The sequence below is a fragment of the Heptranchias perlo genome, chromosome X, assembly GCF_035084215.1.
Source record: "Heptranchias perlo isolate sHepPer1 chromosome X, sHepPer1.hap1, whole genome shotgun sequence".
Classification (NCBI taxonomy): Eukaryota; Metazoa; Chordata; class Chondrichthyes; order Hexanchiformes; family Hexanchidae; genus Heptranchias; species Heptranchias perlo.
Genome location: NC_090370.1, coordinates 5,301,325 through 5,329,137, shown reverse-complemented (window position 1 = coordinate 5,329,137; position 27,813 = coordinate 5,301,325). Strand labels below are relative to the sequence as shown.

General features: G+C 41.7%; 2 protein-coding genes and 1 long non-coding RNA gene across 3 annotated transcripts in view; 1 reads left to right on the top strand and 2 right to left on the bottom strand.

The window, feature by feature from the left end:
* suox (sulfite oxidase) overlaps positions 1-4,672 on the bottom strand; it is a 33,208-nt gene extending 28,536 nt beyond the window's left edge. Inside the window, exon 1 of the mRNA XM_067976589.1 lies at positions 4,195-4,672. The gene's annotated coding sequence lies outside the window, so the exon portion shown is untranslated. The remainder of the gene's footprint in view (positions 1-4,194) is intronic.
* Positions 3,996-17,306, top strand: LOC137307203 (uncharacterized). The gene is made up of 3 exons (XR_010959066.1): positions 3,996-4,569; positions 7,642-7,800; positions 16,957-17,306. It is a non-coding gene; the product is annotated as an uncharacterized lncRNA (long non-coding RNA).
* LOC137307199 (golgin subfamily A member 6-like protein 25) lies at positions 5,989-27,796 on the bottom strand. Its single transcript, XM_067976586.1, has 5 exons — positions 27,713-27,796; positions 17,054-17,140; positions 12,991-13,161; positions 12,182-12,271; positions 5,989-11,281 (listed from the first exon to the last, which is right to left on the bottom strand). Exons 1-5 carry the CDS (start codon positions 27,794-27,796, stop codon positions 8,723-8,725), a joined length of 2,991 nt encoding a protein of 996 aa, XP_067832687.1. The 3' UTR covers positions 5,989-8,722.
* Positions 27,797-27,813: the final 17 nt, after the last annotated feature.

Here is a 27,813-nt window from a genome sequence, read left to right as displayed (position 1 = left end):
CAATTAACCCAAACGTTGAAAAAAAAATCTACTTAATTCAACTTGATATGTAAACAATTTTACAACACCAAGTTATAGTCCAACGATTTTATTTTTAATCCCACAAGCTTTCGGGGGCTTTCCCCTTCCTCAGGCGGTGTGGAAAAAAAAACTTGATATGGGAAGATATGGGAAGAGCTGTATAAACAAGGAGGAAAAAAATCTGCAGATGCTGGAAACCTGGAAAATAACAGAAAATGCTGGAAACACTCAACAGCTCAGACAGCTTCTATACAGAGGAGTTGACATTTTGGGTGTGGAAATGTTATTGACAAGGAGACCACACCCGAAATGTAAACTCTCCTGTTCTCTCCACAGATGCTGCCTGAGCTGCTGAGCGTTTGCAGCATTTTTGGTTTTTGAAGAATTGCATAAAGTCTATTTCCTAAAAAATACCTTCACCATGAAACAAAGAATAGCTTTTTTTTAGTAAAGGGAAACTTGGGAGTTCAGGATCCCTCTGTTCACGTATATATTGTGACACAGTTGATACAGTACCAGTAAAGAGTTAATATATTACAATGAATTCAAAACATATAGGCTGATTGTGACCTTTGTTATTCTACATCAGGACTGAGTGTACGGGCAGGGCAGCTAAACAAAGCATTCGAAGACCCATGAGATAAACTAGATTATCTGTTCATATGTTTGTGGTTTTTTGATTCATCTTATTTGAACCTGAATACACCACCATATTCAGCAAGGGGGCCTGCCCAACACACGCAGCTCTTAAACAATTAACTGTAGACAATAGATGAGCACATGTGAATCATGAGACACCAGTTGGCTTCCCTGCCCTGGGGAGAGGGGATGGGGGAAGAGAGGCCAAGAGATTTATTCTGTTCACTATTTGGAGTAGAATTGTAAACATGTTCTTTATACAAAGTTATGATTCCACGACAAAGAAAATCTTCTGGTCAGGTTCCTTATTCTGGTAAATTGATGAGAGTAATCTGTGCCCTGTTAAATTGGAATGAAACTAGCCCAAATGATCATCAATAAAGCTGGGGTGAGGGAAGGGTGCTACAAATGGGCTTGGTGACCCTGAGCTAGGGAAGGAGGAAATTAGCTGGGTTCCTGCTCCTTTTCAATATTCAGGATCCTATGCTGCAAATTGCATGTGTGGACATCAGATGTGGGTTGGGCTCAGTTCAGATACCATGCCAACAATGGCCATCTGGGCGAGATACTGGTGCCCATGGAAGTGTACAGCACCTTCAAGAGAGGCATGGAGAAAAAAAGACAACTAGGATGCAACAATTACACAGCTGAGCTGTCAATCACACTGTTCTCCAAGTAACACAAGTCCTTTTTATTAGCTAATTAATAAAACTGTGAAATGAAATGTGATAAGTAAATCCGTTTTATCCCATATAGCCCCTCTTGCTGAACGTGAGACATGATCTACGGTGAGAGTTTATTTGAGTCAGTGGCTGTTATCCACGACAATTCTCAGCTACTGATGTATAATAAGCATGTGCAACATCACATTGCTGAGTTTACCAGAGAGACTTCTCCAATCAGCTACTTACTGGCTGGTTGAAAGAATCAGAATGCAGCCCTGAAAGAGCTCTCTCCTTTTTACTGAGATGACAAAAAAAAACATTACTGACAGGTCAGTATCAGATTCCTCATCTGCAAAGCCTCAGATTTACAGTTTTTGTGGAAAATGGACTGAACATGATCCCACAACAAGAGTAACAATCCCAGAATCTCGTGTAGTAAAAACGGAATTTGACTACCACCATAAATCAGTGACCCTGTTCATTTGTATTTCCACAATTAGAAAAAACAGTGACATTCCAGGAATTATCCAGTTTTTAAGAGAGAGAGAATTACACCAGCTGGTGCACAGATGCAGCTTTGAATCATCCGCTTTGCTGAGTTCTTAGTTTCAGCTCACATTGCTGTGGGGAAGCACCAAGCAAAAGAAGGCTCAGTGGGAGAGTCCCCCAACAATGTTTTCTCACACCTCCTAGTGACCAACACAAGAATGATATCAACAAAGGCCTGGGAACAAGTTTTCTGGCTATCCTCTCAGGCAACTGGGAGAAGATGAGTGATAGCAAAAGATAAAGGGACTCTTAGCCATCTACAAAGCACTTTGTAAGGCTCATCGTTATCATACTGTGCCACGTACATTCTGAACGTAAGGGATGGGCAATGAATACTGCCTTATTGGTGTTGCCCATATCTTGTAAACAATAACTTAAAATTTAATATACCAACAGCCATGACCTGAAACTGAACTGAAGAAACAAAGCCTAAAAACAATTTTTTTATTATTCATTCATGGGATGTGGGCGTCGCTGGCGAGGCCAGCATTTATTGCCCATCCCTAATTGCCCTTGAGAAGGTGGTGGTGAGCCGCGTTCTTGAACCGCTGCAGCCCGTGTGGTGAAGGTTCTCCCACAGTGCTGTTAGGAAGGGAGTTCCAGGATTTTGACCCAGCGACAATGAAGGAACGGCGATATATTTCCAAGTCGGGATGGTGTGTGACTTGGAGGGGAACGTGCAGGTGGTGTTGTTCCCATGTGCCTGCTGCTCTTGTCCTTCTAGGTAGTAGAGGTCGCGGGTTTGGGAGGTGCTGTCGAAGAAGCCTTGGCGAGTAGCTGCAGTGCATCCTCTGGATGGTACACACTGCAGCCACGGTGCGCCGGTGGTGAAGGGAGTGAATGTTTAGGGTGGTGGATGGGGTGCCAAACAAGAGGGCTGCTTTGTCCTGAATGGTGTCGAGCTTCTCGAGTGTTGTTGGAGCTGCACTCATCCAGGCAAGTGGAGAGTATCCCATCACACTCCTGACTTGTGCCTTGTAGATGGTGGAAAGGCTTTGGGGAGTCAGGAGGTGAGTCACTCGCCACAGAATACCCAGCCTCTGACCTGCTCTTGTAGCCACAGTATTTATGTCCAGATACATCGGACAGATAAAGGTCAGTGTGGTAGGGAAGAACTACAATGCCACAGTGCAGCCTGCAGGACTTACACAGGACTGGCTGAGGTTATTTACCCCCTCCCCATAGCAATCCTCTCTCCCTATTGAGAACAGTCTTACCTGAAATGATTTTTTTCCAACACTGATCCTGCTCCACAATCTTTTCAGCCAGGCTCAGGTTTGTAAATAAGGGTCATAATGTTTCTGTGTGGGAAGTATAAAGAGGCCGCAAACAAATTTTAAGACAGCTTCCAACCATCCCTGAAATGACAGGAAGATCCCAGAATTTCTCTTCCCCTCCCCCCCCCAATTGTCCTGAATCCTGGTTTGTTCCCTGGTTGACTGACCACAGTACTAATTGTAAGGGGAAGTAAATACAGTAAGTGGACTTGACTAATTGCATCGGAGTATGTTCATGCAAGGCATACATTGCCCTGAGGACTCCTATCACACTACACCACATGTACTGTAAGTAGGGTTGCCAACTCTGAATGTTTGCCTGGAGGTTTCATCATGTAACATTTGCTCACTGTTTGCAAATGTTATTGCATTTACCTTAGTTGAGTGTCTCAGTACTCTAGCATTCCTAACATAGTGTAAGATAACTGTCATAGTACACAATTTTTAAAAAACTAGATACACAATTTAGACACAAATGTTTTGGAATCACGTTATGTAGACATTTGTTTGTGTGCCAGGATTGGACAAAATCTATAGCAAACCACCCATACACATCAGCAACTTTGCATAAATTAGAGAGCTACTTTATTGTAAGGGGCTGGTTCACAATTATATCATATGCTACAAAATAAACTAGTTTTAGAATGTAAAAATATGAGAGAAAGGGCCTTTTTTAACACACAGAACTCTGGTACTTTAATCGAGGCTCGGTGACTGAATGGATGTCGGCTGATAGGAGCTGTACTATTTGTAATGCTCTCGCCAGCTGGGCAACTCCATGGAGGCGAATTTTGTTTGCCCCACAATCAGTTTCCTTCCTTTAGATTTGTATAGTGAGAACAGAAAGCACAGTACTATAGATGGTCATTTAAAACCGACTCCAATTTGGACCCTGACACATAATATACTTCACAGGTATGTTTACTCGACACACTGACCAATTTGGAGCGCAGGGTTTTTGACGCATGCACCAACAGTCAGATCAGATTGCATAAAAAAGTCCTTTTACTCACATTTTTAGTCAGAATAATAACTTCACTTACCAGTTGCAAACTTGCAGGTGCGACAATTGAAATTCCTACAAGTATAGGCTTGGAATTTCCTCGAGCCTGGTCCGGCTCTCGCGAAGTTAAGGCGGCGGCGCGGGACCAGCCACGAGGAACTTCTCGGCCGTTTCTTGAAATGAGAGGGAGGGAATGGCCAAGAGCGTTATATCTGCAGACTTCGAACGGCAGGGAGACACGTATAAACGAGGGCCGCGTTTCGTGTGAGACGTGCATTGGCGACACGGATGCAAAGTATTTTTCTCCTGGGTAGCTAGCAGCAGTGCCCGGGACATCTATCTTCCATTCCAGGAGACTCCTGGAATAATCCGGGAGGGTTGGTAACCTCAACTGTAAGGAGGAGATAGTGTTCTGGTGAGTTTAGGCCAGTTTCACGCAAAAATCCTAAACTCAAATGATGGAAAACAGACAGCATCAGCTGGATGCTGCTTCAAAGAGGAAGTTTATTTACAAACAGCACAGTACAGGCGGTTTCTCTTTAACCTGCCCAGCTTGGTTCCAGTCTCGTGTAATCCTTTTGTTCAGGCCTCTGCTCACTGAAACCACTTTGCTTTGTTTTTCTGTGATGTGGAGATGCCGGTGATGGACTGGCCTCCGAAAGCTTGTAGATTTCAAATAAAAATTGTTGGACTATAACTTGGTGTTGTAAAATTGTTTACAATTGTTTTTCTGTGGCATTCTGCCAGTGATTTAACAACCCTGCCTGCATCGTCCTTCTACCTCGTTGGATATGCGTGAGTTTCGAGCTCCAGCTTAACTGTCCCTACTTTATTCGGAGCTTTAATGCCAGGCTCTCGTCCCCTACTCCTGCCTACCAACACCCCTCAATAAGGAAAATCGTTCCTGGGAAACTATGCTGGTGGTGCACTCCCCACTTCTTGGATCGAAGCAAGCAACACGGGAATAAAAATTGAATGCAGGAAACCAAATAAAAACTGGATATATATAGCTGGTCTATTAACCCCCGACAACAGAGAAAAGGTGGATTAAAATCCTTCATCAGAATTGAAAATCAGGAGGGAAAAACAGTACTTTTATTGGACTGAACAAAATGAAGAGGGGTGGGGGAGAAGTCAAGAGCTTTTTATATGCCAAGGTTAGGGAGAAATAGTCTATGAACAGGTTGTTTAAAACGTGAAAAGAGAAGTATGGACGCAACCAGGCAATAGAAACACAAAGGGGGTGTGAAAAGTTTTAAAATGGAAAGGGTGGAAAGTGGATGGAAAAAACAGGAAGAAAAATGAAGGCTATACTTTAACAACTTGAGACCTTAAGTCAATGTTTAGAGCAAAGGGCTGCAGAATATCTAGGTAAAGATGAAATAATGGTCCTGAAGTTTGCATTGAGCTTGGTTGGAATGGCATAGAGCCAAGGACAGTGAGGTCAGAGGAGAAATTAAAGTGCGGAGCCACAGGGAGGTTAAGGTCACACGCAGAAAGTACAGATGTTCAGCAAAGCGGTTACCCAATCTGCATTTGGTCTCCACAATATAAAGGGGATTGCACTGTGAGCAGTATTAATAACATTGGAGGGGAAAAAAGTGTAAATTACTGTCTAACAGCGTTTAGAGCCTAGACATTATAAAGTAACAAGACAGATGTACTGTTTTCATAACCACACAGGTGCAAAAACACATACCTGAATCAATCTGACCTCAATGGAAAACATTCTCCAAATGCATGCAAGTATCATGTGTCTCAATGAAGCATTTTGTATAGCTGCAGCAGTGGGGAATAACAAGACAGTGTGTCCCTGAAACAGGGAAGCCCAACATTAAAAGAATACATCTTGTTTATTTAGATTTTATTGTCCCAGCTCGAAAGTACAAGAATATGAAGGTCTGTTTACTGATCACTGTCAGTATATTGATCAAACCCTCTAGTGGAAGAAGTCATGCATTACAGTAAGCTGTAAGATTTCAGTACTTTGAGGGCTACAGCACATTTGACATCTTGAAAATAGAAATCTTCCTAATTCAAATACCATTGATGAAAAAAAGAGTGACATTGGGGCACTGACAGATTGTGCCACAGCAAAGCAGTATACAGGAGGTGTCTACCCTCACAGTCAGCCGGCCCTATCTAAAGAGGAAACATCAGTGACAGGTCCAAACATCCTTTAAAGGCTTGGATTGCAATCAACGGTGGAGATGAAGTGTGTCACCCATCCCTTTGTGGCAGGGGTGTGGTGGGTGACACAGGGAACTTTCCACAGGAGAAACAAAACAAAGAGGCAAGAATTTAGGACATGTTTTGGGGGGGGGGGGGGGGGGCGTGGAATTTTCAACTGCCGGTCGCCTGTTTTTTGCCTGAAAAATGGGTGACCGGCAAAGGAAAATCAGGTGGGCACCTTGTGTACCTATTTGCCCGATTCCATTTTTAGGCAAGCCTTAGGCACCCAGCACATCACCCCAAAACTGGTAGGAGGCTGCTTGAATATGCAAATCAGGGTCCTATGCCAGTTGAAGGACCCTGATTGCAATTTTAATGTACAAGTGGCATGCTAGTCATAGTTGTACTTGGCATTGAATGGCCTAACTAGCGGTCCTTAAAGAGACTGCTACAAGCTGCTCAGGAAAAGGTACGTTTTTAGGGGTTTTTTTAATATTAAGATTTTTGTGGGGCCAAGAGGAGCATTCAGGATCCGGTTCTACCCCCACCACGTCCTACCTGCCAACTGGCTCAGTGTAAAGGATCGGGACTCCCCACTGTGGCCGACTTCACGCTCGCTTTGGGCCGAAGTTGAAAATCCACCCCCCACCCTGCCGTTGCAGTTAGCAGTGAAATGAAGTACATAAGATATTTAGAAGAATGCCTTTTACCTCTCTCCTATCTGCTTGCCCTCTTGGTTGAAGAATGGAGGCCAAAAGATGAGGCAAAATAAGTAATAGGTAGCAGGTACACTAAGCTTGAAATGGTATGGAAATATTAAATTCTAACCTCCACTGTAGATTGAGGCCACACCTAGAGCCCGAGCTTCTAGTGATTCCATCCTTAAATACATCCCTCAATTTTCTCTCTTGCTTTCTGACTAAAGCTGGGATACAGTTCCACCAACGCCAGTGTGACAGGAAACACATACAGGCAGTAGATTTGTAGCAGCTCAAATGGAATTCCCAGGACATTTATACAAGTCCATACAGAATTACTGCTAATTTCTTCAGACCCTGGGAAATTTGTCGAGGCTTGTACAGATTTCTTGCCACACCAGCTTCAGTTCTCCAGTAACTCATGTTAATTGTTTGTTTGTAACCCGAGTCAGTGATTATCAGCAGACTATTCTCTGAGAGGCATCACTGCAAAATCCAATCCCATCCTCAGATACCCACGCACAAGCATTTTCCAGCAAGATTTTGGGGGGTGGGCGGGGATGATAGCAATCAAAACGAGAAAAAACACTGACCAGTTTTTACACTTCCTAACCCAGGGACACTGAGGTGGCTCAACACAGACTGGGGATTGAACCTGGAATCTTCCTGGAAAAACTACAGATGCTGGAAACTGGAACTAAAAACAGAAAACGGTGGAAATACGCAGCAAGTCAGTCAGCATCTGTGGGGAGAAAAGACAGGTTATGGCTTTTCAGGTGTGTAACCTTCATCAGAATTGCTGTGTATTTCCGGTATTTTGATTTGGGAGTATTTAGTGCTGTTAGGTCCGACTCCCGATAAATAGAGTGAAAGACACAGTGACAGACTGAACACTTAGTTATGGTGTTGTGGGAAAAAATAGATTTGAAGTCGTTTATAACCAGGTATTTTGCACATTATAAAATGGTGTGCACTACACTAAACTTCACATAACACAACAACTTGCATTTATATAGCGCCTTTAACGTAGTAAAACGTCCCAAGGCGCTTCACAGGAGCGATCAGACAAAATTTGACACCGAGCCACATAAGGAGCTATTAGGACAGGTGACCAAAAGCATGGTCAAAGAGCGTTTTAAGGAGCGTCTTAAAAGGAGGAGAGAGAGAGAGAGAGGATTAGGGAGGGAATTCCAGAGCTTAGGGCCTAGGCAGCTAATGGCACAGCCACCAATGGTGGAGCGATTAAAATCGGGAATGCGCAAGAGGCCAGAATTGGAGGAGTGCAGAGACCTCGAAGGGTTGTAGGAGGTTACAGAGATAGGGAGGGCAAGGCCATGGAGGGATTTGAAAACAAGGATGAGAATTTTAAAAATCGAGGTAAAGTAGCCTTATAACAGATAGAACCTTATAATGAAAATGGGGTGCATTTATTTATTCTTTTGTCAATTAAAACTCAGACACAAAGTATCAGGGAAACAAAGATAAAACTATGTTTCCACTTAATTTGGACTTATTTACATTCTATTGAGTGTGATTTACTTTTCAAATAAAAAAGTGAAGATTATTACAAAAGAAAGATTTGACGTTAAGATGATTCAAAGATCCTAGTCAAACTTGTGCAAAGTTCATGTAACCTTGAAGAAGCCTTTCTCCTATGTTGGGCTTCAATATTCCAGAGTTGAAAGACCGGACCGAGTCCTACGAAACCTGGCATGTCTCTCTGTGCCTAAGGTGTCGCTTGGTGCTCTCTCTTGTATTTAAATTTTCCCTTGACTCCACGTCGTCATTAGTTGTTGTGTCCTCAGGACCTTCTTCAGTGTTTGGTTTTCTTTCTTGAGCAGGTGTGTCAGTTTTTGGTTCAGAAGTTATATTTTCTGCTGCATCATGCATCTCCTCGTCAGAGATATCATCCACTGTTCCTTCAGCTTCTTCAATGTGTTCTGTTGCTGCTTTGCTTCCCTCAGGGAGTGTCAGCTCCAGTGTGCCTTCAACCAGTCCCTTCCTACTTAACTCATCATTCTCTTCTTCCTCAGTCCTACCACCTGTTGATTCTATCCCTTTTTTCTCTTCTCCCACACTCTGTCTTTGATTTGCAAATACATATTCTTTATTCTGTTCTTTTATTTCCACTTCTCTTTCCCCACCTGTCTCACCCCTGTAACCGTCAACATGGTCTTCCCTGTTCACTTTCCCCTCACTTTCTGCAAAACTCTTTTGCCGTGTCATTATTTTTTTAATCAGTTGCTCGAACATTTCAAGCGCCCCCTTCCCACCATTACTTTGTTCAGTGCCACTTTCATTCTGTGTTTCTTTCCCTTCTATCTGTACTTGTCCATCCATTACAATTTTCTGCCCTTTCATGTCTAATTCTACATTTGTCTCATTCCCCTCTCTATCTTTTTCTTTATTGTCCCCTTGCAATAGATCTTCTCTTGCATCTACTTTATCTTTGGCATTCTCTGCCTCTCTCAATTCATGCTGTATTGTCTCATCTTGCTCTCTTGTTCTGCTGTCTTCTTCCTTTACTTCATCTATAGATCCTTGTAACCTTCTATCCATTTCTTGATTCTTTCCAGGATTTTCATTCTCTAGTTGTTCCTCATCTCTTTGACTCTGAGCCTCATTAAATTGCTCCTCATCCTCAAATACTTCCCTTCCATGCATTCCTTCATGCTGTTCATTCTTGTCCAGCCACACATCCCGTTTCAGGTTCACAGAATCTCCATCATTCACAGGGTTTGAAACGGTTTCCTTCATGCACTGAAACTGTTTGATGACCTCTCCTCTCCTCTCTGGCCATTTATCCTGAGCTCTTTCAATTCCGTCAACCAAATCCTCTCCACCACTTTCCATTTCTTCAGCCATACTATCCATTTCCATATTTTTGTAACTAATTTCTGAAGTTACTGTTTGGATTGTGTTAATAACCAGTATTTTATCTTTTTCCTGGATTTCTTCACCATCCCTTTTTGCTGGCCACATATCAATCTCTTTTGCTGTTCGGCTCTCATCCTCTCTATATTCTCTCCTTGTTTCTTCCACTCTTTCATTACTTACTAACTCAATCCCTTCAAACTTCCTCTGTTCCTCCTTCTTACAAACACTTTTCTTCTCAGAGTTCTCTGGATACCTACATTCATTTGTTTCTCCTGGTATCTTCTCTAATTGTTCTCTATTAGTTAATTCATTCACACTATCCTCTCTTCCATCTCCTTTTGGTTTGTTTTGATTCAACACATTACCTCCCTGCTCCTCCTCTTGGTTTTCTCCTTGCTCTAAAATTTTCTTTCCATCCTGGTTCCTTTTCCTCAGTTCATTAAAATCACTTTCCCCATATTTTATTTCTTCACTGTGCCCTTGCTCAATCGCCCTATTCTTCTCTTTAGTTCCCTCCCATCTGGACTCTCCCAGGGTCACTCTGTGGTCTTGTATCAAACCCACTTGCTTAAGAACCTCTGTCATACTTCCACAAACTTCCACTGATTTTTCTTTTACCATCTCCAAGTTTTTACCACCACACATTTCCATCATTATTTTTTTCTCTCCTTCAACTTGCTTTCTTACTCCCTCTTCTACTGTGTTACTCAAACTCTCTTCATTGAATGTCTCCTCTCTTGCTCCAGCCTCATCTCCCTCACTTTTCTTTTCATTCATTTCCCTTTTGTGTACAATTTCCTTTGAAGCAACTTTACTTAACTCCAACATTAGCTCTTTCTGTTTTTTTTCCTCATGGCCTTTGGTTTCCTTATATTTGGGTTTGTTGTATTCTGTGTCCTTGTCGTCACTCCCCAATTCCAACTGTTCTAAAGCTTTACTTCTACTGCCTTCCATTAGTTCTTCCACAACTTTATTCGATTTGTCTCTCTCAGTCTCATAACAATGAATGTTGTTCATTTTTTCTATAACTGTTACATTCTCACTATCCTTAATCAGACCCGTAGATTCTTCCAATTGTGTATCATTTGCACCCTGTTGTGTGAATCCATTCACTCTTCCCTCTTGGTGTTTTCCATTGACGATATCGTCATTTGTTTTCCTTTTTTGCTGTCTGTTGGATTCGGTTTCAAAGCTACCGTTTGCCGAGTGTTTCTGCTCTACGTCTGCAAGGTTTGCTGCTGAGCCCAGAAGTTTTTCCACACTGTGTTTTCCCCCATCTTCTGATTTAAACTCAATTTTCTTTGCATCTGAGTATCCCCGATATCTGACGTTGCTCCGAATATCTTTATCCATATTCTCTGTGGCAGCTATTTCAGTGTCCTGTGGAAAAACAACAAAATTAGTTAACTTGTAATGGAAATTACAGGTGTAGTAGGGATGGCCAATTTGACAATTGTTTTTCAATGTACAAGCAGTCACCTACTGTCCTTTTCGGTTACTTGCCCCTATTTGGTAGCTAAGAGGAGGAAGGTGAGAAGAGGCAAACCTAATGGCCAGTAGTCCCACAGGCTGTACTTTCCCTCAGGGTAATATTCAAAGAGCACTATTCTCAAAATAAAGAATATTAAGTTAAATAATGAGTCTTTATTATTCAGATCCTTCAAAAAAAATGTCACAGTTGTTTCTTTTATTCCTCCCATTATTACAATTTTGCTTCTATTTAAGGTTTGGGCCATCCCAGAGAGCCAACACTGAAGAATTAGGTGTAAAATGGAGGGACTTAAAGAAAGAGAGAAATTAAAAGGGGGATGCTAAATCTTTATAAATCACTGGTTAGGAATCAGCTGGAGTAGTGTGTCCAATTCTGGGCACTACACTTTAGGAAGGATGAGAAGACCTTGGAGAGGGTGCCGAGGAGATTTACTAGAATGGTACTGAGGGTGAAAGACTTCAGTTACATGGAGAGACTGGAGAAGCTGGGTTTGTTCCCACCTATCACCTCCTTAGGTCCAGTAAAGGGTGGGGGTAGGGGGAAACAAGAACCACATTGGGCTTTAGGTTGGGTGATTCATGGTCCCAGGGAGTGCTCAGGAGGGTGGTGAGGAACTGGCATTAGTGTCTGTGGAGGCCTGAAGAGAAGCTGTGTGGGTGGTGAAGGTTAGGCAGATTGGGCTTGGCACCCAAAATGTTCAAGAGAAAGTTTTCCGTTGATCAAATGTAACTTCCCATGGCCCTGGCTGCAACGTACTGCAAGCCAGTCTTTGCTTTAATCCCTCTTACCTCGCTCTTCTTTTTCTCCTCCAGCCACTCCTCCATGCAATTAATCTTCTGCTGTAATAAATGCTTGGCAACTTTCTCTGTCTTCAGTTCCTGTGTAATGGGATTGAGTAAACGGCAATCACTCAACAGCTTTCACGTCACATAGATTGCATTTATATTTAATTTTAAATTTACTGTTCTTTTGTACTTATTAAGTTGATGGATGCCACTGCTTGGAACATTTTTTTGTTTCTTTTTGCATCCAACACTTCCAGGTCACAAATAGGGTAAAGCTCACTCTATACTGTCCCAATTATGTGCTTTAACCTCCAAACTCTGCAGAGCACCCTTACTCCTCCAGTGACATCTCATATCCCAGCTAGTCTTGTGCCCTATCTTGGTGCTAGATTCTCTGCAGTTTTATGATGTGAAATAATGGCATAAGACTCTGGCTTGAGACTGCCCAACACTATGGTCTTGGAATCATACTGTGCAAATATTAGTATGCTAATAAAGTAGGGTTAATTTATTAATTTTAAAAGGGCTAATATGTCTTCAGGATCTATGGACCATAGAGAACATGAATATGCTGGAATATGGAGTAGAATGGGGAGGGCAGGTTAGTATTAGGGACTCTAGCTTAGGGTTGGGGAAGGGGGAGTATTAGGACTTTATTGATGGAGCTGTATAGACAGGAGGGGACACAATTCCAGGCTTTTGGTTTTATTGGTACCTTCTAATGATGGTTATTATCTTGAAGACAATTTGAGACCATGGAGCTTCTTTAGATTGCAAGTAAACTTGAAATTAAGGGACACACTTGATCATACCCTGCTTATTTCAGTGTGTTTTCTGTGGAGCTCTGCCAGCTCCTCCTCCGTGCCCTCCAGAACGTCCCTCAGTTGCTCCACCTCATACACAAGTAAAGTCTTCTCAGTTTCCAACTGACTGATCGATTGAACTGCATCCATGTACTTCTCTTCAAAGTCTTCTTGGGTGTCCTAAACAAGGACCAATATAAAACAATTGTACTCCTCGCTGGGCTTTATGTACACAGAAAACAGCATTTCAATGGCCACCTGTCTACATGTACAACGTACTTGTGTAACTGTAGGTGGGTGCACATAATTTGTGACTGTTGACATGCAAAAATGTACACCACTTATATAGATGAAGTTAAAAAGTCTCAAGTGGGCCTGGATTTTGTCTCTCCTTCCCCCCGCACCCACCCCCCGCCATAGAGTTATAGATATGTGCAACAGACCCCCAACAAAATTAATGGTGTCAGTTAACACCTCCTTGAAAAAAAGCTGGAGCAATATCTGGATAAGAACAGAATTGAATGTTATAAGGACAAGTGACCAAATACGCTACAATATGTAATGATTTCTATGCTGCTGGGGCCATGAAAATGTCCTGTGTGGAATGCAACTGTTCAGGATTGAAGAATGTAGGTTGCAATGACAGAATGATAACCTGGAGTTTTCACACAAGTATCTTTAGGGGGCAGGGAAAAATTGCAGAATCCAGTCTTCCTGGAAATTATCCATGCTTAGTCACCCCCTTCCCCCCCTTAATTAAGTAAGCAGGGTAGAGTCATGATAGAACATACTGTACATGCCCTGCGGGAGGAATGAGCTTGGTGCGCTTAATGGCTGTTTCAAGTTTCATATATTCTTCACGTTTTATCACTTAAGCCATGCATTAAAGCAATACAAGGAACAAACAGTGCCCAATTTTCTTACAGAACTGACATGGGGACTGTAAAAATGGACATGTGTAACACAGCATATAGCAGGCAGCCTATAGTCAATTTGTATCAAAATGCTCACATTAGTATTCCCGTATGTTGCTCAAGGACTCTGAAATGAGTTGTATAATAAGATAGTTTATACATACAAGCCCAAACACAACTACCCAAATTTTTTAACAACAGTTTTTCTGAATGGCAGTGACTGGAATTAATAAGTTAGTCACTCTGTCACTGCATCCAAGATGCTTAATATTCTGTTTGGAACAGACTACAAGTGGCAAGACTCCTAACTGATCAGCAGCTTGTTTTTTCAATAACTCCTCTATCTGTGAAATAAATACAGAGCAAAGAAACACATTATTGTATGTTGGTTCGAGACTAAATCTTATGTGACCAAGGCCTACTTCAAAATAAGTCTATGCATTCTATACAAGTATCCCCCCACCACACCTCCCTTCAGTTTTCATTTTGTTCCAATCCCCAGATTATGATGGCAAGAAAGACATGACAACCAAATAAGATTAGTCTGTAATTTCTCTCGACCTTCTGCCGTTTTTCCAGGGTTTCTACCAAGGTTACAGCGGAAGATCAGGAGAAACCCTGCGGAAATTCGATCCTGTTATGTCTAACTACCGTACAGGTTGTGCTGTATCTTTTACAAAGTTACTGTGCCACAGCAGCCTAGTGGCACAGATTGCAGAATTGCTCCTGCAATTCCAGACACAGCACATTTGCAATCTTTGATGGGCCATCAAGGTGGTGCTGAGAGGAATCTCTACTGGAGCAGGTGCATCAACCTGGGCTTCTGCCAGGAGTCTGTGACATAAAGAGACTCAAAAGAGGGGAGGAAATACTAAAGCAAGAGTATAAATTTATTTTTAAAATGTTTATACTGTACTCTAAGTTCCTGCTTCTTTAAAGTATTTGGTTCACAAGTTCCTGTCCCAAGCAATATTTACATTAGTGCGATAAATATACCAGATGTTACATATTACTGACTTCAACATGCTTGTTTTTTCCATTTCTGTTTGGCTTTAAGAGGTTACTAAGCCTCACTGGGTGAGGAAGCTTATTTGACACACAACTGAAATGGCAATTGACCAAACGCTCCAGAATTATCCCGCAGCTCCCTCTTGCTTTCCTCAGTAACTTCCAATAGCCAGCTCTCCTAATGATCAATATGCACCTTCTCTTAGGGCTGGATGTCAACTCAAGTCTGGATTACAATTCAGCTTGGAACAAAGGTAACTAAACGTCCCTTCTTACTGATGGGGACTTGGTAGTAGAGTATAATAGAACAATGTCTGTTCATCTGTGGGATGTGGGTTTAAATTTAGCTCAAACAGGAATGAAGGCCTCGCATATCTAATAGGAACTGTGTGGTTCAATGTGTACGGACAAGTGTCCTTTACAACTAGGTTTCTGTTCATCCCTAGACAAATACAAATTTGCATCATCGCAAAAACTATGAAATGATTTTAAATTATTTGAAACCTGGAATTTTCTTTTTATTCCAAACCCAATTCCTTTTCAGAAAAGGTTACTTAGTACTTCAACAAAAGTTCGCAATTAGCACCACTTTTAAAAATTAGATCGTAGTATTAAACCATTTGTATTTCTGTCTTTCAGTTGATTGTGTTTTTTGTTTAATATAAATGGTGTACATAGATCATTGAGAGAGCTAGCTAGTAGAAGTTATTGAGGGCCGTATAAATGTACATTGGCAGAGCGAATTGATTCAGGGAATTCAGTGATCAAATTCAGCACAGAAACAGGAGAATCAGAAGTGATGAATGGATAGTCTGTAACCAAACAAATCTCCCAATCCCTCAGCAGAGGGAAAAAAAATCTTCATCCCTTCTCTTTCAGCTGGATTTTAAATCAAGTCCTGATAGGTGACAAGGAAAGGGATGGTCACTGACATACCACTGCTGTGGCTGGCCATCCTTCCCTGGTATTCATCAGCCTTGACTCAGTTGGTAGCACTCTCGTCTCAGTCAGAAGGTCATGGGTTCAACTCCCAATCCAGAGACTTGAACACAAAATCCAGGCTGACACTTTAGTGCAGCATTGAGGGATTGCAGCACTGTCGGAGGTGCCGTCTTTTGGATGAGACATTAAACCAAGGCCATGTCTGCCCTCTCAGGTGGATGTAAAAGATCCCACGGCCACTATTTCGAAGAGGAGGTGTCCTGGCCAATAGTTATCCCTCAACCAATATCACTTAAAAAAGATTATTTTGCTGTGTGCAAATTGGGTGCCACATTTCCTACATTATAACAGTAACTACACTTCAAAAAGTACTTCTTTGGCTGTAAGGCACTTTGGGATGTCCAGAGACTGAAAGGCACTATATAAATGCAAGTCTTTCTTTTTTGTTTTAACACGAGAGTTGGTGATTAAGCACACCCGAAGTCCATCTAAATTCCAATTTGAATACTGAAATTGTGGCGAGATAGATATAATGATTATAAAATTGCAAACTTTGTTAACTGCACAAGTTCACTGCACTGGGTGACAATTCATTCAAGAGAGGAACAGCCCAAACCAAGAAGCAGTCTAATTATCTTTTCACTCCTGTTTTCCAGAATTTTGAGGTTGTGCCCCCATTTCCTACGTTTCCGGAATGCATTTCAACAAACCTACTTAATTCCACCCTATGCATTTCCTTATCATATAAAAACTGGGGTTATATCCCTTCTCAATCTTGTTTTCTAATATAAATCTGTCTTCATAACACAGCAAGCTACTCAAGCACGGCATAGAATTTATCTTGGAATAGATGAATGCCAAATCATTATTAACTCATCGCATACTTTAGTTAACTTTTGTGCTTATTTAGTTGAGAGAAGTTAGTGCTGGGTAATGGGATACTTTTTTACTTTTTGTACCCAGTGTCAGTATCGTGTTGGTCTGTAACGGTGTCTCTACTAATACAGGAAGACCCAGCAAGGGGCTGTTTCAACATACTGTGCCTCAATTCCAAGACTTATTTTTAATGAGGTGGTTTTATATTATCATCCGTGTCATTTGTTCTCAACAGGAATTACCTTTCATCGCACCAGCTATTTATTTCTACAGAAATACCTTGTACTGTTAAGGACAAAGAGTTCAGAGTTTGTCTTGATACTATGCTTTACCTCTTGCTGCTGTCGGACCAGTTTCTTCACACAGGCCTCTTTGGCCTCAGCAAATGAAGCTTGCCTGGCGTTGGATTTTGCATCTGCCTGGAAGAGAAACAGAAGGGGAGTGATCCATGTCATGGGTATCAGTCAACAAAATCAAGAGGAGAAAGATTGAAGAGGTTGGTCAATCCTGGCATCAGCACTGGCAGCCACAATACCACCAGCATATCAACAAGAACTTTTGGTCTACCTAAAATAAAAATTCTATCAAAACCAACGCTATTTATTTTGTATGCATCTTCCTTCAGCTTAGTGGTTATGTGGGTCAGTAGGCTGCATTCTCCTTTGCCAGTACAAGTCCATGTTCGGTTGTATTAGATGGGTTGCTGCTGGGTATTAGAGAGTTTCATTTATTTTCTCTGCTGATTGATGTTTTATCTCTATGAGATGCGTTAGCAGCCCTACAGAGAACTAATGAACTCATCCTCTTTTTTTTAAAAAAAACAGGTCCTTTTATTAACAGCATACTTCATCCAGAAAGGCAGAACTGTTGCATGCCACAATTGTAGAATCACCATCAAGCTGCACTAGAACTGGCCAACAAGACAGCTGTTTCAGTGTGGGAGTGATCCAAAGATTTTTTTTCCACATTCTGGTGGTGAAGATAATCAAACAAGCAGAGATTCGTGTAAAATTTTTTACACAGTCATTAAAATCTGGTTGGGCCGAACAGCCTGTTTCCGTGTTGTAATTCCAGTATGCAGCATGCCTATATACTGGAATACTGGTTGTGCATGTGAAAATGGCACTCAGCCCATGAAGTATTTTTTCCTTAAAAAGATTAAAACTGCGGATTGGCTGCGGATAGCCCGTGGCCTGTATTCCCCACTATTTCTTTCTCAAACACCGCCTCCCCCACCCCCCCCCCCGCTGTTGCCATATCCTTCAGTTCTCTATACTCTTTTCTCTACATCATTTTATTCAACAATTTCACTTCTCCTGCTTGTATAACCTCATTGCACAATTTTGCTAACTTTTGAGCTTGCTAACCTTTATTTGCCCCTCAGAACATGGAGATTGTTTAATGCAGTCAAATAATCTCTTCATTTGTCACATTTTTGTGGCGCAGCCAAGCCTCTCTCCCAACATTATTGATGTTTTTAAATAGAGGGGAAGAGACGGGTCAGGGACAAAGTTCTTGAAACTATTTTTGTTTTAGTAAACTTGTTGTTTTAAGGCTTCCCCGTTGCTCCGCTCATAAACGAAACACCCAGTATACCACCAACCCATACTGACCAGGGTGGTCCAACTTTCAATTCTTAGCTTGTGCTGAGTCAGCTGGTTTCAGGCAGAGTAGCAGTGGGATAGGGATGGGGGAAAAAAAAGCAAGATCAGTCAGTGACAGATACTACAAATCAAATAGCCTGCTGACACTCACAATCTAGGCTCACACACAAAGAATGGCCACTTGGGCCAGGTACAAGAGGGTGCCTGTAAAACTGGACCCCATGAGTCACTGCCTTCAGAAGAGGGGAGGTTTTTTTTGGTTTTCTTTTAAGATTAACACAATATATAAGGGGGAAGGGATGGTCACAGATGTACCAGTGCTGTGGCTGGCCATCCTTCCCTGGTATTCAACAACACAAGAGAGTTGGTGATGAAGCACATCTGAAATCCATCTAAATTCAAATTTAAATATTGAAATTGTGGTGCTATATATACACACTTTTGTTTTCCTGTACAGATGCAATTGCAATTATAAAATTGCAAACTTTATGTTAACTGCATAAGTTCATAGCTCCAAGGGATGGTTTATTCCAGAAAGCTGTCCTACACATTCCCAGAACTCATTTCAACAAATCCACTTAATCCATTTTCCTTATCGTTTAAAATCTGTCTTCATAGAACAAATTACTTAAGCACAGCATGGATTTTATCTTGCAATAGATGAATGTCAAATCATTAACTCATTGAATACTTTGGTTAACTTTTGTGCTTGAGTTGAGAGAAGTTAGTGCTGGGCAATGGGATATTTTTCCACTTTTTGTACCCAGTGTCAGTACCATGTTGGACTGTAACAGTATCCATGCTAATACAAGACGACCCAGGAAGGGGATGTTTCAACACACTGTGCCTCAATCCCAAGTCATTTGTTCTTAACAGGCATGTGGTCTAGGACTGGCTCTCTGGGGAAGCCAACTGAGCCAAAAACTGCATCCTCTAAGTAATCCCAGCAGAAGCAGCTGTGACTCATTTGAAGCAAGGATTATCGGTTACGAGCCCTAACTCCATTGATGCTAACACACAGCGATGCAGTGAGCTGTCAGGGCGCCGATTACGTTCCTCCTTTGCAATTTTCCTTTATGACAAGCTTTCAGTGTCAGTTTGGCTCAGTTGGTAGCACTCTTGCCTGAGTCAGAAGGTCGTGGGTTCAAGCCCCATTCCAGAGACTTGAATACATAATCTAGGCTGACACGTCACTACAGTACTGAGGGAGTGCTGCACTGTTGGTGGTGCCATCTTTCACATGAGACACTAAACCAATGCCTCACCCAGAACAGGTGGATGTAAAAGATCCCATGACACTATTCGACAAGGACAAAGCAGGGAGTTCTCCCAATATCTTGGCAAACATTCATCCCTCAACCAATGACACCAAAAAGATTAAATGTACATTTATCTCATTGCAGTGCATAAACTGGCTGCTGCGTTTGCCTACCTAACAGTGACTACACTTCAAAAATAATTAATTGGCTGTGAGGACGTGAAAGGCAGAATAAAAATGAAAATTCTTTGACGTGCATTGGGAGACCCTCATCTGGCCACAGTGAGTAGAGGCCTATCCTTCTTCCTCTCCTGGGAAGAATGTTCTTGGATGGTATGCCAAGCACTACCTCTCAGACACTGTTAAGTCCCAAAAGGATGTTCCAGTGTCTGTCTCATTCTTATAAATTTACTCTCTTCAACTCGATCTTAACTTCTCTTTTCCCTTCGCACCCTTTCCTCAGACTTTGCCATCCTAAAACTCTCTTCCTTTTCCGTACATCCACACTGTGCTGAAATCAATACTTCAATCCCATTATCCAACTCTTGATCCATTATTTACTAGAATGTCAAAACTATGTCTGCAGGGTTCAGAGAGGAATTTCCCAGAGGTTTTTTTTCCTAAATTGGTCCTCTTTTTTTTTAACCTCTCAAGAACTGTGGGATAGAGTTAGGGTTGGGTTTGATGGTGGACAGGGCAGGCTCAATGGATCAGCTGGTCTTTTTCCATCCTTCGTTGTGTGTTCTTTGCCCTACAGCATCATACAAGTCTAAGCTTTCAGGAAATTTTTTTTTTTTTAAAAAGTGCTAATTTTACATTTCATAGTGTACAAAGCATGTTTATAATCATGCATTCTTTTTAGTCAAACTTTACATCGAGTTGATAATACACTATAAAATGGGTAGAGTTATGTGAAACTGCCGACAGGCATTTACATATAAACTTACCACCTGTACAGTTCTCCCCAATAGTACTGTGCCACACAGATCAGGAAGGTCCCAGCTTCAATCTCTGGATTCTGCAGTTCGCTAATCTCAGGTAGGGCAGCACTAAGACTGCTACAATTGGCCTCAAGATTACTGGACTTTTGAAGGAGAGAAGGAAGCTAAAACAGCCAGGATGCCTCTTCCAGAGTGCTACGCAGTGACCCCCAGTGGAAAGTGTGTGGGTGTTTAACGAGAAAAGGACTGAACTTGGCTGATGTCCTCCATGCTTGAATAGCCCACTGACATTCACCGTCTAGGCTCATGTGAAGAATGGCTATTTGGATGAGGTACTGCTGGCACCTTTGGAACTGTACCCCATCAAGAGTTATCACTTTCAGAAGAGGAGGGAAGAAAGTTAGGGGAAAAAAAATTCACGTGTTCCCCAACTGCTAATGAGTGGGAAGTGGTAAATCTGTCAGCAAGAGCGGTCTAATCCTCAGAAACCCTGGAAAAATGGCGTAAACAAGTGTACACAGCGTCCCCATAGTTTCTGTGGCTCTTGTGTTGAGATTACAGCAAACGAGCGGGAGAATCCCAGCAGAAAGTTACCCCCCCCCCCCCCCCCCCAGTTTCTGCTGAGTAAACTGTTCTCAGCCAAGGTGGCAATGTCCTTGGGTTAGGGAGGCAAAGAGGCCAGGGCTCCTGCTTCTGATTGCCATCCAGTGACCCCCTTCTGGAAGTACACATGTGGACATCAGGTGAGGCTAAGATTGGAGTTGGATGGATCAGGCCCTCTGTAGTTGACTAGCATGCCTAAGTCACTGTCTAGGTTGCCAAGTGGAATAAAGAATGGCTACTTGGGCAAGGTATGAGAGAGAGATTGGTGCCTGTGGAGTCAACAAGCAGGCAATGCCTTTAGAAGATAAGGGAGCTGTATTTTTTCTATACTCTAACTGCTCCACTTGCAATAACCTGGTTACTGGATTTTACAGTTTCTTCTGGATTAAACATAATCTCTTCTCTTCAAACCGAATTACAGATTAAATCCACTAATAACAACTTTGTTTTACAAACAAATAGCAACATGCATTAGAAATGATATACTAAAAGTACAATATAAATATAACAATGAAGGTGTTCATAATAGGTTAAAATACCCTTCGTAAGAATGGCTTCTGACTTGAGTTCAAGTATCAATTTGATGAACAAATTCTTGATGCTGTGCTGTGCATTCCATCTCTCCACTCCAGCTCATAAGTTAAAACTCAAGAATGTCACAATTTATTCTGACCATCAGTTTTCAAAAGAAGCCCTTGCTGCCTCAAAATTCCTACATTTTTGAAGCTGAAGAGACAAACAGCATTTCTATGGACTCAGAGGTTTGCCCTTCCCAAAAAATACCTCATGCATAAATATTAAAAATAGGAGACAAACCACAAAATACATCTTAATTTACAGAAAGTCAATGGAGATATGAACACTTTGTATGTCACAAACATACAAGTTATCATAATGGAACAACAACAATTTACATTTATAAAGCACTTTTAACGTCGAAAAACATCCCAAGGTGCTTCACTGAGGCTTAAATCAGACAAAAATGAACCAGTGATTTTTTAAAAATTAAATTAAAGGAGCCATCTGCTAATTAAATCAACAAATCAATCTGGTCTAATATCAAATGCACCATTTGATTATTAAAGTCAAAAGTCAAGGAGACAAAAGAATCCTGACTGGGTCACACCAGCTGAGAAGAGTTCCAAGTGCCAACATCAGGCGCAGGTAGGCTGAAAGCTCCAACGTGACAGTAAGTCACCAACCGGGAGATGCACTAATTAGAAAGTTAAACTGAGATGAGGTAATAAGTTTTGCATTACTATATTCCAGCTCACGTAAGGAAGGACAGGGATTACAAACTGTCTGGCTGACTCTAAAACCTGATGAACTGGATTGTTGAGGTACACGCGTATGTTTGAAGGGGGGGTGGAGAACGTGGGGAGAGGGGAGAGAGGAGAGAGGAGAGACAAAGAGAAAGAACACGGGTTAGGATTTAAAGGTGCAATGTAATCACGTTGGAGTTTTACAGATAGGTTCACTTTCATAATGTCCTGGTTTGACCATACTCTGCCAGGGTAAATTGTTTCAGACAGCTGGTTTTCCTGCTTTTTTTTCCTCCTCCTTTCAATTCTCTCCCTAAAGTGCTGACTTCTGCCAGATGTAGTTCCATGTATCCCAGCAGTCCTCTGACATCTCACCCAAACTCCCATTCTTCACGTTTGAGCCTAGATGGAGTGTCGACAGGCACTTTTTAACTCTGAGGTACCTCACGGCCAAGCCCAATCCTATCTTCACTCAACATCAACACGCATACACTTCCCAATAGGGGTTACTGAATGGCAATCAGGAGCAGGAACCCTGGCTGAATTTACTTCACTTCCAGCATAGGAGTACTGGGGCCGTTTGTAGTGACCCCACTGCTGTTCTAGTTTAGCTTATCGACTTAACTCAGCACGAGGATCAAAATTGGGTCCTTCCTGATCAGTCTGGCTCAATACCACACCACATGGTGCATTTATGCATTGCCCCGTTATACAGAAACACTGGTGGCCTAAATGGTGGTCACGTGGCATCTCCAGGTCACAAGGTATCTCAGAACTCTCTTGGTTCCTTCTGGTCGAAGGCCAGTAAAAACTCTCACGTGGATTCCTTCCCTCGCCTTTCACTTTCTTTTCCTGCATTTTAGTGTAAAGAAAACTTCCACTGACATTAACTTATGCACCCTTTAGTTACACTGAATATTCAAGACATTTTCTTCAGCAAAGGACAAAATGCAGTCGAAATTTCAATTTCATGGATGCCCTTGATAAGTGGAAACCCCTCCATGGAAAAAGAGTTACATTCTTTCTAACAAATTCACCAAACTATGAAAACTAAAATAACAATCACACAACACAGCCAGTCTCTTAAGCGTGGGCACGTTGTAGCTTACTGACTCTCAAGGCCCAACATAATACACTCGTGCTAGCACATCTAACAGAAATAGAAACAGCACACCACTGAAAGCAGATGGATGTGGTTACATCTAGGCTCCCCCTCCCCAAAAAATACAAATCAGTCTTTGGACTGTACATGTGTTTATGGTTTTTCACTGCCCAGGACTGCAATACCTAGCGTTAGAGAAGAATGCTATCTAAAAGTGCTGCACCTTTGTACTCCAGCACATTTACGCAATGATCTGTTACATCATCCAGCAATATTTTCACTGATACTTCCTCTCTCTTTTTTCCCCCTTCCCCTCCCTTTTTTCTGATTCTATTAACAGGCTTGTTCATCTTGTATTTTTCAGTTCTGACGAAGGGCATGAATCTGAAACGTCACCCATCTGCTCTATCCGCAGATGCTGACTGACTTGCTGCCTTTCCGCCTTTCCAGCCTTGTCTGGTTTTGTTTACGCAATAAAAGAGTAGAGTGTGGATTTGCACCCATGATTCCCCACAGTACAAGGTTATGATCTCACTTACACCATCTGGGATTGGCACCAAATAAAGGCTAAGCACTCCCGCACAAAGAAAATGAAAAGTCATAAGGCACATTAGTTACCAAGAGGTGTGCAATAGAGCCATTAGCGGAGGTTCTTATCAGTATACGTTGCAAATACTCAGCACCATAATATTTATGTAGCCTGCAGCAACAGAGAATCATTAACTGTTGCTCTTTTGTAGTCAGTGGCATGAGGGCCTTTAGTGTTGCAGGTTCGCACATCTTTCACTCTTGTCCTCACTAACCTCCACTGGCTCCCAATTCTTCAGCATATTGTCTTCAAATCCCTCTGCTTTAGATCACTGTGTGTTGTTTGTTTTCTTGCTTCGAGACTGCAGAGTCAAGGTGAGTGACCCTCAGATTCTACAGATAACTCAAACATCGAATAACTATCAAATGATTGCTCCAAATTTGAAGTCAGCCGTTCTGGGGTGCATATACCCAGTTCTTACTTTGATACGGACATATCCCTTTATCATATCGGGCAAGATCAAATCCCACTGAACATCAATTTAAACTGTGGCAGTTATGATGAAGGATGGTTTTCTTTTCTTAACAAAAAGTAGTTCAAAGGCAGTAGCATCACCATGGAACATTATTACCTGTTACAGCTCTTCCCTATGCTACCCCACTGGCTAACTTCTCATCTATACCAGGTCTGGATTTTATTCCTTTCTAAAATTCATGATCCAAGTTCAATTTTTTTTCCCCTTACAATTAATTATTCTATGGCTACCATATACATCCATAGCCTTCAGTGTACATGGTACAGTATATACAGTGCCCTGTGGTAATGAGGCAACTTTACTGAGTGGCTTGGATTATGAATGACCATGGGAATTGATTCCAGCAAATGGTGTTTAGTGTGTACCAGGTTTAAAGATTAACAATTTTGGGTGAGTAACAAGTGAACAAAGGTGAATTTTTTTTTTAAATGAAAAGTCAAACACTTAACCCATAAACAGCTGCAGGGAATTCAGTGCTTCTTGGACCGGTCTTCAATTTTAGAGATTTCAGTTCACATTTTGATGCTGAAAAATCCCCATTACAATAATAACACTATTTAGATAATAGAAATAGCTTTATTACTGTAATAATGGCCCAGAATTTGCTGCAAAAATAACGACACGTTCATAGCACACATCGTTGGTAGTGCCGTCAATTTGTAGTGAGAAAGCGAAACGCTGAGAGTTACAAATCGCCATAAATTGGTGGACAATTTGCGTTGCTCTGCCGTTAGCCTCGCAAAAACTGGTGCTCGTCGTCAACCTCCCCGTGAGTGTCAAGAAATTGCTGGATTTGCGCCGTAAATACAAATTAAACTCAGTGCAGAAAGTCAGAGTTGCTATTTCACGACGTAAGGATCCTTTTAATAGAGTGATTAATAGCCCTGACACACCACTCAACTTCAGAGGCCCAGAAAGGGAACAATTGAAATTGTAGCGTCTCACTCCTGCAGGTAGTAAATTGTTCCTAGAGGTTTGTTCTGTTCTGATTTTAGAGACCTAGGAGGTTTGAATACATAATTCCCTGAAAGTGCAAGTACAGGGAGAGAAAGCCATCAAAAAGGTCAACAGCATTTTGGATTCTATAATTAGGGACACGGTGTACAAGAGTAAAGTTGTAATGATAAACTTGTACAAAGCATTGGTTAGGCCACAGTTAAGACACTACAGTTTTGGGTGCCCTATTACAGAAAGGACATTAACGCCATAGAAAATATATAGATTCACCAGGACGATGCCAGGGATGGGAAACTATACGAGGAGACTTGAGATACTGGAAGTATTTCATAAGATAATTATGGATCAGGAAGACCATTCGGCTCATGTTAGTTCATCCATCCAAAAAGACCCTACAGTCCCCACTGCAGCATCCAATTGTTTCTTAAATTATTCCAGAGTTTTTGCCTCCGACAATACCAGGTCGGATGCGGCTAAGTTGAGAAACAGCTCCCATAAAGAAGCGAGGTCGGTCATTTAGAAGTCAGGTAAAGTGCTGCCTTTTGTGGCTACCACAGCACAATGCATTAATGATATCTATCTGGGAGGCCATTCCATGTGTTGACCACTCTGTGTGAAGAGGAACTTCTAGATACCAGTCCCAAATATAACCTTTTACTAGTTAGAACCTGTGTCCCTTTGTTTAAAGTAGCATGCCAGATGAAACTTTTCCATATCATTTACTATCTTACATACTTCTATAAAATCACCTTTCAGATGTCTCCTTTCCAGATTGAAACCCAAGTCTCTCCAGTCTTTTCTCATAGTGCAGACTCTTGACAATAAATATCAACCTTGCGGCTTCCAGCACTTAAATGTCTCCCTTGATCAGAACTGAACACAATACTCAAGATGTGGTCTGACCAGAACTCTACAGTTTGATCACAACTTCCTTTGACTTATATTCTATCGTTTTGACTATATATTTCAATATTCTATTTTGACTGGAGCTGGAGCAGAGCCAGCTAAGAGATTTAATAGAGGTTTTTAAAATTATGAAGTGTTTTGATATGTTGAATGAGGAAAGATTATTTCCTCTGGTTGTGGAGGCAGTGACAGGGGTCATCAATTTAAATTTGCCACTGAGGTAAGGGAGGAGAGAGATTTGGACAAATGTATTTACTCAAAAGGATTGTTAGAACATGGAATGCTTTGCCACAGGGAGTGGTTGAGGCAGAGACAATTGCATCTTTTAAGAGAAAATTGGATAAATATTTTAAGCAGAGGAAGATACAAGGCAATGGGGAGAAAGCAGTGCAATGAGATTTGTTTTAAATTGCTCTAGCAAAGAGCCAGCACAGTCACAATGGGCCGAATGGTGTCCTTATACTGTAAACTTGTATGGTTTTGTGGAACCATGAAATATCATGCCTTAGCTCTGTATTCAGTTTGGTGATTTCAGCCAGGACATTGGTAAGGATGTTACATTTGGCCTCATTACTTCTAGGCTAGGAAGGGATAAATCAAGTCAGCCATGATTCCGGCTCTGGCTCCTAACTGCCATCCAGCCTATGCTGGGAATACACACGTATGAAGTAAGCAGGCTTTGCTGGATGTAATACTTCCAGTAAGGTGAACTGCCTACACACAGCCCTGCCAGCAGAAGTCAGCACCTTCAGGAGACAGGAATTAAAAAAGAAATGTCGCAACAAGATAAAGATAAATAATAAGACAGATATGATTGATTTTCCTTCAGAGAGCAGGAACAATTGTATGGAACTTTTGTTCAGGCAATTAAGTGGGTTGGATGGAGTTCAACACTGAAGTTTGGGGAAGGAGAGCGGCCTTTAGGTGTGGCTGAACGAACCAGAAAGGAAGCAATTTCACTCTCCAGAGTCCTATTTTAACATCACGCCAATGAAATCATTTCTACCTACAGATGCAGGGGTTTGGTCCACACTTGTGGCATGTAACATAGAATAATTTCCAAGTCATAGTATCTGGTTCCCGTTTTGTGACTAGCCTGGGATGACCTCATATGTTACAGTTTGATTCCAGCATGGCCTTATCCTGATCTAATTATAATTATGTAGGAACCCACATTCGATTTGATTTTTTTTAAAACGTCAACAATTTAAACCTTTACAAAACGGCTTATGCGTCGTTAATTGTAACTCGTTTAATCACAGACAACTTCAGAAGAAAAACAAACTGCTCTTACCTCTTTAATCATCATCATCATGGTTTCATCCTCAGACATTTCTCTCGACAGGATCCGTCTCCGGGAATTAGCCGGGGTCCCCATCACTCCGCGTTTGAACA

Bases quoted from the DNA above. Each gene is read 5' to 3' on its own strand.
- LOC137307199 (XM_067976586.1), bottom strand. From the start codon at position 27,796: ATGGGGACCCCGGCTAATTCCCGGAGACGGATCCTGTCGAGAGAAATG. The intron at 13,162-17,053 runs GTAAAGCATAGT...GTCCTTGTTTAG, and splicing joins TGGTCCGACAGCAGCAAGAG to GACACCCAAGAAGACTTTGA. The intron at 11,282-12,181 runs GTAAGAGGGATT...GTTTTTCCACAG, and splicing joins AGGAGAAAAAGAAGAGCGAG to GACACTGAAATAGCTGCCAC.